At 43.7% G+C, this 12,321-nt stretch overlaps 1 protein-coding gene across 1 annotated transcript in view; it reads right to left on the reverse strand.

Annotated features, from left to right (window-relative positions):
- Window positions 1–201: 201 nt before the first annotated feature.
- Window positions 202–12,321, reverse strand: part of DNAAF4 (dynein axonemal assembly factor 4) — a 55,241-nt gene continuing 43,121 nt past the window's right edge. The window contains exon 9 of the mRNA XM_068275492.1: window positions 202–378. Coding sequence (XP_068131593.1) covers window positions 266–378 — 113 coding nt within the window. The 3' untranslated portion in view covers window positions 202–265. The remainder of the gene's footprint in view (window positions 379–12,321) is intronic.

The raw sequence follows: 12,321 nt of genomic DNA on the forward strand, positions 1-12,321 counted from the left end.
TGAAGTTCCATTTTCAAGCTCAACTGCAGCCACAATTGTGAAATGTAGCATTTGCTGTCCATTAACTTATTTTCTTGTGATCATCTAATGCTCTTATTAGAATAGAACATTATATAAATCCAATCCACAACACAGACCTGGACAACAGCAGCAACCCTCACAGAACCGTCAGTTTTCCCCCACTCTGATATTCAAATGAAGTTTTGTTTGGAGTGGAGTTTTAATGCTGCCGACATAAGTGAAGCATAGAAAATACAATAGTTCATCACTGATCATCGGAGGTAGAGCATTGGATTATGCCTCGAATTTTATCCGCATCAGACTTCACCGAGAGATTTGCAGGGTCTATCTTCAGGGCAGCTTCATAGTCATGTAGACCTATACAAATACAAAGTAACCATTCATTTAAATTTATTGTGCAGAAATCCAAAGTGTAACAAAGCTCTAAATACTAAAGATAGGATTTTGTATAAATCAACTTCAAGAAAGCATTTTTTGTCCAGACAAGTGCTGCACACTGGACATTTTCTCTTTTTCGCCCTCTATAAACCCTAAAGATCTACAGTTTGTGAAATACTCAAACCAGCCCTTCTGGCACCAACAATCACGCCACATTCAAAGTCACTTAAAGAAAAACTGTAGTGAAAATGTCATCATGGATAAAATTGCTTATTTTTTTACAATACAATACCATATTTATTTATAGATTATTTAGTCAGTGTTTGCCCAATATAAAATTTTTCCTCTACCTGGTTTACATTCTGAAATGAATCACTGGTGGTGACATCTTTAGTTCTGTCAGGTTATCTGTGCAGAATGTTTGTTTGAGGGAGATTCTGCTTGCTTGGCAGGTGGATAAAGCCATTATTTCCCACAATGCAATGAGGATTCACAGGCAGCAAACTGTCAGGACCATGGTCATGACATCACACGGTGGGAGGGGTTTCGCCACAATATCAGCCACACAGAGCCCCCCCCCCCGATGATCTATTTAAAAAAAAGGAAAAGATTTTTCATGGGAAAGTTCCTCTTTATATCCCCTTTCTTCCCCAGTCTGATACTCTGTCTTCACTACTACTAGATGCATAAATGCATTGAGTTACTGCTTTGTGATTGGCCGATTATCCATTTTTGTTAACATGTCATTTAACAAGTATACCTAATAAAGTGGCCAGTGGGAATATATATACAGTACAATATGTTTATTTCTTAGTTGATTCTTTGCCAATTTGATTTGGTATTTGTTGTACTCACTAAAATATGCACTGACTCTTTTATACATTTGAATTTGATCAGGATTGTTCAGAAACAACAGCTGGACAGCAGCGTTTATAACCCCCACGTAATCGTTTGATAAAAATCATGTCATGTAGAATTTCAGCACGGCAACGCACAGATGCGACTCCATATGGGGGCCACATCTTCATTGCCCATGCCGAGCAGTAGCAGTCGCCTGCCGATGCATGTGAGCAACTGACAGGTGGTGAATTCACCCCATTAGCCTCCCATGTGAAAGAAAGCCAAAGGCCTGGGCACACGCTCATGCTGCTCTGCAATGCAGGTGGCTGTACATTTCACAAAAACACCTGCATTCTCCACAAGCAAGTCATCAATGTAGCCAATAGGAGTAGCAAGTTTTCTCCAGCCATAACTTTCTTCCCCATTACATCACCTCTTTTGCCATTAAATCTCTAGATTCTATTGTAAACCTGCTTTGTACTACTTTCCTTTATATCATCTGATCAATAATTGTCTTCTCATTGTCCTTTAGTAATCATCTAACATCACGCTTTATTACTCTCATATTGGTTCCAAGCTCAAGGAGCTGATGTACCGCTCACAAGAACTACTGATTGTTGAATTGTTATTGTTACAGCAACTCCTTGTGGTTTTCTCTGTTCAGCTCATTGTTTTGTAAGTTGATGCTGGCTCATTGTACAAACTCAAAGAAGAAAAAAATGCTTTATTCAAGAAAGCCTTGAATAGTCTAGTTTTATTCTTCTTAATGTCAAATGCTCTAGAGCTCAGCCATTACTTCTGCCCCACTGTCTATGAAGAGGAATTGCTAAATTCAGTGGTTGATAAAAATGAACTATGCAGAACAATACAACTGAGTGGGTGAACAAAAGGTCTTGCTTTGTTAGCTTTAATAGGTTTGCCATATACTTCTAACCAGGTTCATAGGAATTTCCCACTTCAACCTGACAACTCTGAGAGTTTAAAACATTTGGAAGAAGCAGATAACACTCGAAGAATAAGTTAGTTTGGCAATCAATGTTACTTTTGTGCCACAGGGTCAAATAATCTATTGAAGAAATATGTATTCAGACAAATGTGAATAGTTTTCACATTGATCTGAGCTTACTCTGTGTGATGTTGATAGACTTGCATACAATGTAGCCGTATAAAAGCTCTGTTTATTGCATAAGAAGGAATTATTTGAAAGAGGCTGTGATTTGTAGTTTGCAATCCTCACTGTGCCCCCCGTCATGGCGCAATATCGAAGAAACTGAATTCCACACCACCCTTTCAGACCTTATGCACTCCATGAGCATACATTATACTGACACAGAGTAGGGCCTCTGTTTCCCTTTAAACGGCCTCAGAACCTTGTGCAATGGATGCCACAAGATGCTGGAAACATTTCTAATCCAATTTGTTATGACTGCTTTATGCAGTTATTGCAGATTTATGAGCTGCACTAGCACACCTCAAATCTCTTATTCTATTCAAAGGGTGTCAAACTCAAATACAAAGTGGTCTAAAATTAAACACTGGGACCAAGTCACAGGCCAACTTCAATGTCTAGTGGCCTCCTCCCTCACTTATATAGTTCCCTGGTGTCCAATATCCCCTTCACTCTACTACATAGTTCCCTGGTGTCTAGTGGCCCTCCACCCTCCCCTATACAGTTCTCTGGTGTCTAATACTGTCTCCCTCCCCTATAGAGTTCCCTGGTGTCTAGTGGTCCTCCCTCTATAGAGTTCCCTGGTGTTTAGTGGTGCTCCCTCCCCTTTGGGAGGAGGAGGCGCCTGGAGATGGCAGCCTCGGCAGCTTGCTCTGTCTTTCTATGTTTGTTTTATGTATTTTTGTTTTTCAACATTGCCTTGTGCAACCCAACCCGGATAACCTTCACCAGTGAACAACTACTGAGCATTCAGAACTTGGCTAAATATAATCTACCCCTGGATATTTCATCTACTCTCGATCTTCTGGGGATTCTGACCAGTGAAGCTACTGTGCTGAACCAGGCAGTGAGGCTTAGAAGAAGAGGCAAGCGCTCCGGGATCCAGACTCGCTTTCGACGCAGAGGACTGCGCTCTCCACTACCTGAAATCATACTCTCTAATGTCAGGTCCATATGCAACAAACTAGATGAGCTTCAACTACTGATCAGAACAAAGAAGGACTTTCATCTCTCTGCGGCTATTTGCTTAACAGAAACTTGGCTATCTGAGCTTATTCCAGACAATGCTCTGCAGATAAATGGATTTACACTCTACAGATCTGACCGGGACCCACTTACTTCTGGCAAAACCAAAGGTGGTGGACTCTGTTTCTATATTAATGATAGGTGGTGCATGGATGTTACAGTTATTAAGAGGACATGCTCGGCTGGGCTGGAAACACTCTTCATAAACTGCAGACCCTACTATTCACCCCGTGAGATCTCTTCATTTATTTTGGTTGCTGTGTACATCCCTCCACAAACATGTATGCAGCCTGCGCTCCAAGATCTCGCAGATCAAATCACCGAAGTGGAAAGGGAGTACCCAGAGTCTTTTTTTATCATACTAGGGGATTTCAACAGTGCTAATCTTTCCAAAGAACTCCCCAAATACAGGCAACACGTCACAAGCGCAACTAGAGAAGGTAAAACACTCGATTACTGTTACACTACGACTAAGGACTCGTATCACTCTTTCAGCAGGGCAGCTTTGGGGAACTCTGATCATGCTGTTTTACAGCTTATCCCAACATACATCCAAAGACTAAAAACTGCCAAACCTGTAGTGACCACAGTTAAGAAATGGACTAGTGAAGTTGTAGAAAAACTGCAGAGCTGCTTTGATTTAACTGACTGGAATTTATTTAACCTTCCTGGCGGTAAGCCCGAACTGAGTTCGGGCTATGCCGCCGGAAGGCACCGCTCAGGCCCCGCTGGGCCGATTTGCATAATTTTTTTTTTGCTGCACGCAGCTAGCACTTTGCTAGCTGCGTGCAGTGCCCGATCGCCGCCGCTACCCGCCGATCCGCCGCAATTCCTCTCGCCGCGGCCGCCCCCCCCCCAGACCCCGTGCGCTGCCTGGCCAATCAGTGCCAGGCAGCGCTATGGGGCAGATCGGAGTCCCCTCTGACGTCACGACGTCGATGACGTCGGTGACGTCATCCCGCCCGTCGCCATGGCGACGGGGGAAGCCCTCCAGGAGATCCCGTTCTTTGAACGGGATCTCCGGATCTCCGATCGCCGGCGGCGATCGGAGGGGCTGGGGGGATGCCGCTGAGCAGCGGCTATCATGTAGCGAGACTTTGTCTCGCTACATGAAAAAAAAAAAAAAAATTTAAAAAAAAAGATTTGCTGCCCCCTGGCGATTTTTTTGCAAACCGCCAGGAGGGTTAAAGAATCCTCCAGTGACCTAAATGAATACACTGACGCTGTGACATCATATATTACCTTTTGCGAAGAGTCCTGTATCCCCACAAAAAAGTGCACCAGGTACAATAACGATTAACCCTGGTTTACATCACATCTTAGGAAGCTGCGCCTCGATAAAGAAAAGGCATATCGGACAGGCGATAAAGTCCTCTACAAAGCTGCGAAATACAAACTGCAGAGAGCCATTACTGACGCAAAAAAAGATTATTCTAAAAAACTTGAGGAAAAAATTTCCAACGCCGACTCATCCACAATATGGAAATCTCTACATCAAATTGCAAACTACAGGAAGAATAAATCTCCCCCCTCACTACATAACCTGCAGCTTACAAATGAACTGAATACATTTTATTGCAGGTTTGACACTACCAACAAAAGCCAAACACAACAAGTCAATTTCCATCTCTGCAACAGGCAAACTGAACACTCTTCCTGCCAGCCAACGTCTCCACCCCCTGCGGTGCCTCAGCATCTACACAACACAGGAGGCCAGACACAATCTATTGACCTATCCCCAGATGTGCATGCTCTAACAATATGCCAATCAGATGTAAATAGACTCTTTAAAAGACAAAACACCAGGAAAGCAATGGGGCCAGACGCTATCTCTGCGAAATGCTTGAATCTCTGTGCCGACCAATTAGCGCCTGTATTCACAGACATATTCAAAGCATCTCTAGAACTCTCAATTGTTCCCGCCTGCTTTAAAAGCTCAACTATTGTACCAATTCCAAAAAAAAAAAAAACCTACATGCTTAAATGATTACAGGCCTGTTGCCCTGACATCATTGGTCATGAAAGCATTTGAAAAACTGATAATGACTTATCTGAAATCCATCACAGATCCCCTGCTGGACTCTCTGCAATTTGCCTACAGGCCTAATAGATCCGCAGACGATGCCGTGAACATGTGTATGCATTATGTACTACAGCATCTAGACACCCCAGGAACCTACACCAGGATTTTATTTATAGATTACAGCTCTGCATTTAATACCATAATGCCATCTCTGCTACACAGCAAGCTCTCCCAACTACACATACCTGAATCCATCTGCAAATGGATAACCGACTTCTTAACCGACAGAAGACAGCGTGTTAGACTTGGTAAACACACATCAAGCTCTCTGACAGTCAGTACTGGTGCACCCCAGGGCTGTGTGCTTTCCCCACTGCTGTACTCACTTTACACCAATGACTGCATCTCCACAGATCCATCTGTTAAGGTTCTGAAGTTTGCAGATGACACAACAGTAGTTGGTCTCGTACAAAACGGGGATGAGTCTGCATACAGGCATGTGGTGGGACAGCTTTCCTCCTGGTGCAGCAGCAACAACTTGGAACTAAATGCTCTCAAAACTATGGAGATGATAGACTTTAGGAGATCTCCCCCCCAGCACCTCCCCTTAACCATAAATGGATCCACAATAACCCAAGTAGAGTCATTCAAGTTTCTTGGGTCCATGATCTCAAACGACTTAAAATGGGACAACAACACTGCCACTATTGTCAAGTAAGCGCAACAGAGAATGTACCATCTACGGCAGCTGAAAAAGTTTGGCCTACCTCAAAATCTAATGGTGCAGTTCTACACTGCAATCATCAAATCCACCATAACATCATCTATGACTGTATGGTTCGGCTCCTGCTCAGCATTAGAAAAGGGGAGGCTGCAGCGCATCATCCGATCAGCGGAAAGGATACTTGGCTGTAGCTTACCTTCCCTGCAGGATCTTTACGCTAGCAGGAGCAAAAAGAGAGCAACCAAAATGGCCTCTGACCCCTCTCACCCAGCTCACTCCATCTTCCAGTGCATGCCTTCAGGAGTAAGATTCCGGTCAATCGCTACCAAAACCTCCAGACACAGGAACAGCTTTTTTCCTCAAGCGGTAGCCATACTTAATGCTGAAACACGTTAGAGCTGCTAGGACTTGATAGTAATCAGCACAGAACTGTAAATGAACAATTCTCACATTGCTTACTGCCACTATACTTATAATGTCCTTAACTTGTAATATTCACACTGTCTGTCCTTGTATTGTTTTTGTTTGTGTTTGTTAAGCAACTGCCAAACAAATTCCTTGTAGGTGCAAACTTACTTGGCGAAAATAAATTGATTCTGATTCTGATAAAGTTCCCTGGTGTCTAGTGACCCCCTCCCCTATACAGTTCCCTAGTCTAGTGGTCTCCCTCCTACACCTAAACAGTTCCCTGGTGTCTAGTGGTCTCACTTTGCACCCCTAAACATAAGGCTTCCTTGGTAATTTAGGGCATCACCTCCTATATAGCTTCCCTGGTGGTCTAGAGTGGGCCAAACATAATGCAAAGTGGGGAAACCACTTGCAGGAACCTATCAGTAGTTCAAAACCATACTCCACTGGGGGCACCTCCTCATTGTCTTTTTTAGAGTTGCCCACGGTAATGGGAGAGACGTCACCACTAAAACCAAGGATGACAGACCCACTGAGCCTTCTGGCCCCACTAACCATCTCCTCGCCATTAAGGGCACAGAAAAGACCGGCCCAAAGCCCAGGAAGAGAGGCAGACGAGGCGGCAAAAAGGGCAAACAGAAAAAGATCAATCTAAAAATAGGAGATGCCCCAAGAGCCCAACCAAGAAGCATTTTCAACCTATCTGGTTACAAATTAAGTTCCACAGAAGAGGGGGTCCTCTCGAAAGGACTCTCATTCTGCCCCTCAAAACCTTCCAACCTATATGAACTATTTGTAGATCTAAATAGCTATGTACGCAAATTAACTCTCAAGAGATATTTCTGTAATAAAACCCTGCAAAAACAGAGATCCACTAGAGATAGGATAACAAGTCCCATAATAACGAACTCAGGGGAACATCAGTTAACCACATATGTGGACCATGAAGAATTGACTCTAGAGAAATACGTCTATACTAGCCTGAAGAACCAGTCCAAATTTTACCCCACTACACACAAGGGTCCTTACGTAGAAGCATTCTATAAGCAGGTAATGGAGGATTTCAGGAATCTAGAGAGCAAAGAAGGGAAACGGAACCTAACTCGAATAGAGGAAAAAGCCATCAAAAACCTAGAGGCCAACAAAGAAATTGTCATCAAATCTGCGGATAAAGGTGGGGGAATAGTAATCATGGACAGAGAAGACTATATCACAGAAGCTAGGAGAATCCTGGATGACAAAGATTATTACGAAATACTTCAAGAAGATCCAACTCGAGACCATTCAGAAGCCCTGAAAACACTACTTAAATGGGCCCTTGATGAAGGAATAATTACCAAAGCAGAAAGAGACTACGTATGGATACCAGATCCGGTGCAGGCACACTTCTACCATCTCCCTAAGATACACAAATCCATTACCAACCCACCAGGACGACCAATAATAGCCGGTATAGATTCAATCACATCACATCTCTCAGAACTAATAGACCTACACCTACAACCATATGTGAGAAATCTCCCTTCATTTCTTAAAGATTCCACGCATTTACTCAACCTCTTGAAGAACTACGAGTGGCGGGAAGGATATCACTGGCTAACTTTAGATGTCAGTGCACTCTATTCCAACATCCACCATAAAATAGGCCTTAGAGCTGTATGGCACTATTTAAATCAAGACAACAAGCTACCCAGAAAACAAAAATATTTCCTCATCCAGGCTATCACATTCATTCTGACTCACAATAGCTTCAAATTTCAGGAAACCATTTATCTTCAGAAACGAGGAACGGCAATGGGGGCGAACTTTGCACCCAGTTACGCAAATCTGACGATGGGACGACTGGAGGAACTACTACTAGCCCGCGGAAATCCATTCGAATCAAATATCGTCCTATATAAAAGGTACATAGACGATCTAATCCTCATATGGGATGGAGATTGTAAATCTATTGAGAAGTTCTATGAATATCTAAGTGACAATGACTGGGGGATCTCATTCACACAACTACAGTAAGGAAGAAATCGATTACCTAGATCTTACACTTTATCACAAGAACAATGCAATAGAATCGAGAAATTTCTTCAAAACTGTTGATGCAAACTCATACTTAGACTTCAAAAGTTCTCATCATAAACCATGGAAACAAAATATACCATATGGGCAATTCCTTAGAATTAGGAAGAACTGCAGTGACTTGAAGACCTTCGATGCCCAATCAGGAATACTGATGAGGAAGTTCAAAGAAAGGAATTTCCCCACTAAACTAACGAAGGAGGCAAGGACAAAGGCAAGAAATACCCAGAGAGACACACTGTTGGAATCCAAAGAACAAGGGAGTACTTCTAAAGAGAAGAAAGACATAAACTTTATCACCCGTTACTCCAACCAACACAGATTGATAAATGATATTTTGAGGAAGCATTGGCCCCTATTACAAGGAGACCCATTACTAAAAACGAATTTGCCCAACAAACCAAGGTGCGTTTTTCGAAGGGCCAGAACCCTCAAAAACAAGTTAGCACCAAGCATTCTACGAGGAAACAACCGAGGTGACCCAGAAAACACAGCCAAGGGACAGCCAGGCCAGGTCACACGCTGCTTGCAACCAAGGTGCCTTTGTTGTATATTGATCAATGCGAAAACCACGGAATTTGGGTCCTCTACAACAGGAGAGACATACAATATCAAACACAACATGGATTGCTCAACAAGTCATGTAATATACGTAGTCACATGCCCTTGCGGTCTCCAATATGTAGGCCGCACCACCCAACAATTCCAGACGAGATGGGGCCAGCATAGAAGGAACATTACGAATGGATACATTAAACACGGACTTTCAAGACACTTTAAATTGATCCATAACCAACAGATTGAAGGAACAAGAATTTGCCCTATAGAGCATATTCCAGAATCCACGAATAACCGTTTGAAGAAACTTAGGAGCAGAGAGATGTTCTGGATCTATAAATTAAACACCCTTCAACCCGACGGATTGAATATATGTCTTGAACACAACCTCTGATGAGAGTAGTAACCAAAGAGCCAAGTTACCTTCCAGCCCCTAGAGTTCCATCACCTTCCCTTCAGAGTGGAAGAATCACTGGCCCATCTGATCAACCAAATAGAGAGAAACCACAACTTAAAGACATATTGGATTCAATCAAATCCCATCCAGAACTAATAAGATCAAGAGAATGCACGAAGGACGGGCAGGGATTACAACAACCTAAGAGCACTTTTAGAGGGAAAGCAACAGGTCTCCCCCTCCCCCGTCCTAATATCCCTTACGAGTTGAATTGCTAGATCTTATCAAACCCTAGATCATTACTACAGGACTTAGTGATAACCTCCCAATTGGAGCACCATAACCACTAGAAGGGGATTCCCTAACCACCTAATGATTCCTGATCATTATATAGGGCACCATCTGGTCACACACCAGCATCTGCACCAGAAGGACCCTCCTATCATCCCTTGGTCTACTTCCCGACACCCGGTTAGTCCATAGAAGGGACTAAATTTAACTATACCTAGTGAGCCTGCAACAGGGCGTACACACCGATTTAATACTCTCAGCCCTTTTACATGAAACACTCTCTTCCTATCGGCCATACAACGACCATTGTTCAGATTTTACTGATGAATTATAATATAGACTATATAAGCTTTCTACACAAGTGTTATATCCCCACCCCCTCCCCTCCCCCATCTCTCCTCTCCCATCTCTCCTCACCCGTACCCTAACTACCACCTTCCGTTTCCCTCCCTCCTCCCCCTTGCTTACTTCTGTATATTGGAGCACCCACACAATCCCTGGTAGTATCAGAGCCAGCACCTAGACTTCATGTGAGACATACCTATAGGATAAAGTATATTAGACACACCTAGTTGCCCACATACGCATATATGTTCCAGCGCATATATATGTGTTCCAGCGCATATATATGTGTGTTTTTTTGCAGGAGTTAGTATCATAATTTTAGAACCTGTGTTTTTTTGCAGGAGTTAGTATCATAACTCCAGAACCTGTGATATTTTAAAGAGGAACTCCAGTGAAAATAATGTAATAAAAAAAGTGCTTCATTTTTACAATAATTATGTATACATGATTTAGTCAGTGTTTGCTCATTGTAAAATCTTTCCTCTCCCAGATTCACATTCTGACTTGTATTACATGGTGACATTGTTACTGTGGGCAGATTATGGAGCTGTTTCTAGCTGGTCTGGCTTTAACAGACAGCTATTTCCTGTCTGAACATTGTTACATTGTGACAGTTTGCCCAGAGTACCGTACGGTACCAGAGCCTCTTGTGGGAGGGGTTTCAGCACAAAATCAGTCATACAGCGCCCCCTGATGGTCTGTTTGTTAAAATCATTATTTTTCTCATGTAAAAGTGGGTATCAGCTACTGATTGGGATAAAGTTCAATTCTTGGTCGGAGTTTCTCTTTAAATCATGTTTTCAGTACCTGTGGTAATTGTAAGTGTCTATTTAAGTGCTAATTTTAGTTGATTAATGCAAAGTTCACTTTCAACCTAGAGATTGGTTTTATCCAAGAGATTAGGTTTAAGCCTGTCCAATACTACTATTCACTACTTATTAGTGACCGTACCCTTTCTGCTACATAATCTCGTTAGGGAGACGTTATGGGCTCCAATAATATGGCCGCCTATAAGAGAATAGTGGGAATTAACAACTTTCCCTTCCCTCGTCACCTAGGACACAGACTCTAACAAGAACACACTTTCCGCGTTGGCTAAACGTCTTCTCGCGGAACTAGCGAGCTCACGTCACGCGCTGCGCTCCAGTCTGAGACGCATAGATATACGCCTGCCCCATTAGCATATTGTAACCTCGCATAGCAGCGGGGTGACGACACACGTCACGTACCCACGCAAATTGGGGTGATGTCACACACCACGCCCCTAGACCGTACGTGTCCGCATCCAAAACAGTTAAATGGATAGCGGTCGCAGCGGCGCACACTGGCGCCCGATTCTAGGAAACTGTGCATATAGGTAAGCATGTCGCACATGCCTCCCCCACCTGCCTTCTCTGTCATCTACATAGGTAAGCTGCTTCACTAATTATTTACGCAGAGCTATGCGAGTAGTCCTAAGCTGTACCCCTTTGCATAACCCTCCAGCAATAAATTGAGCCTATTATGACTCAGAACAGGTCCGTTTTTTTGGCTATTCCCGAGTGGTGGAGATGGGTTTACATAGAGACACCACTAGAGAAATATTTACATACATTTGAGTGAACCATTTAACCTCATATATTGTGAAAAGTTATTCTATTTGTGTTATGTATACACCTACTGTATTAACTGCTAATTGTCTTTTAACCTCCTGAGTGGTTTGGACGAGCTCAGCTCGTCCATCACCGCCGGAGGCTGCCGCTCAGGCCCTGCTGGGCCGATTTTCCCCAAATAAAAAGCAGCACACGCAGCCGGCATTTTGCCAGCCGTGCGTGCTGCCTGATCGCCGCCGCTCTGCGGCGATCCGCCGCGAGCAGCGGCGAAAGAGGGTCCCCCCAGCCGCCCGAGCCCTGCGCAGCCGGACCAATCAGTTCCGGCCAGCGCTAAGGGCTGGATCGGAGGCGGCTGACGTCAGGACGTCGGCTGACGTCCATGACGTCACTCCGCTCGTCGCCATGGCGACGAGGAAAGCCAAACAAGGAAGGCTGCTCATTGCGGCCTTCCTTGTTTGTTCTGGGCGCCGGAGG

Source organism: Hyperolius riggenbachi, chromosome 3, assembly GCF_040937935.1.
Source record: "Hyperolius riggenbachi isolate aHypRig1 chromosome 3, aHypRig1.pri, whole genome shotgun sequence".
NCBI classification, from domain to species: domain Eukaryota; kingdom Metazoa; phylum Chordata; class Amphibia; order Anura; family Hyperoliidae; genus Hyperolius; species Hyperolius riggenbachi.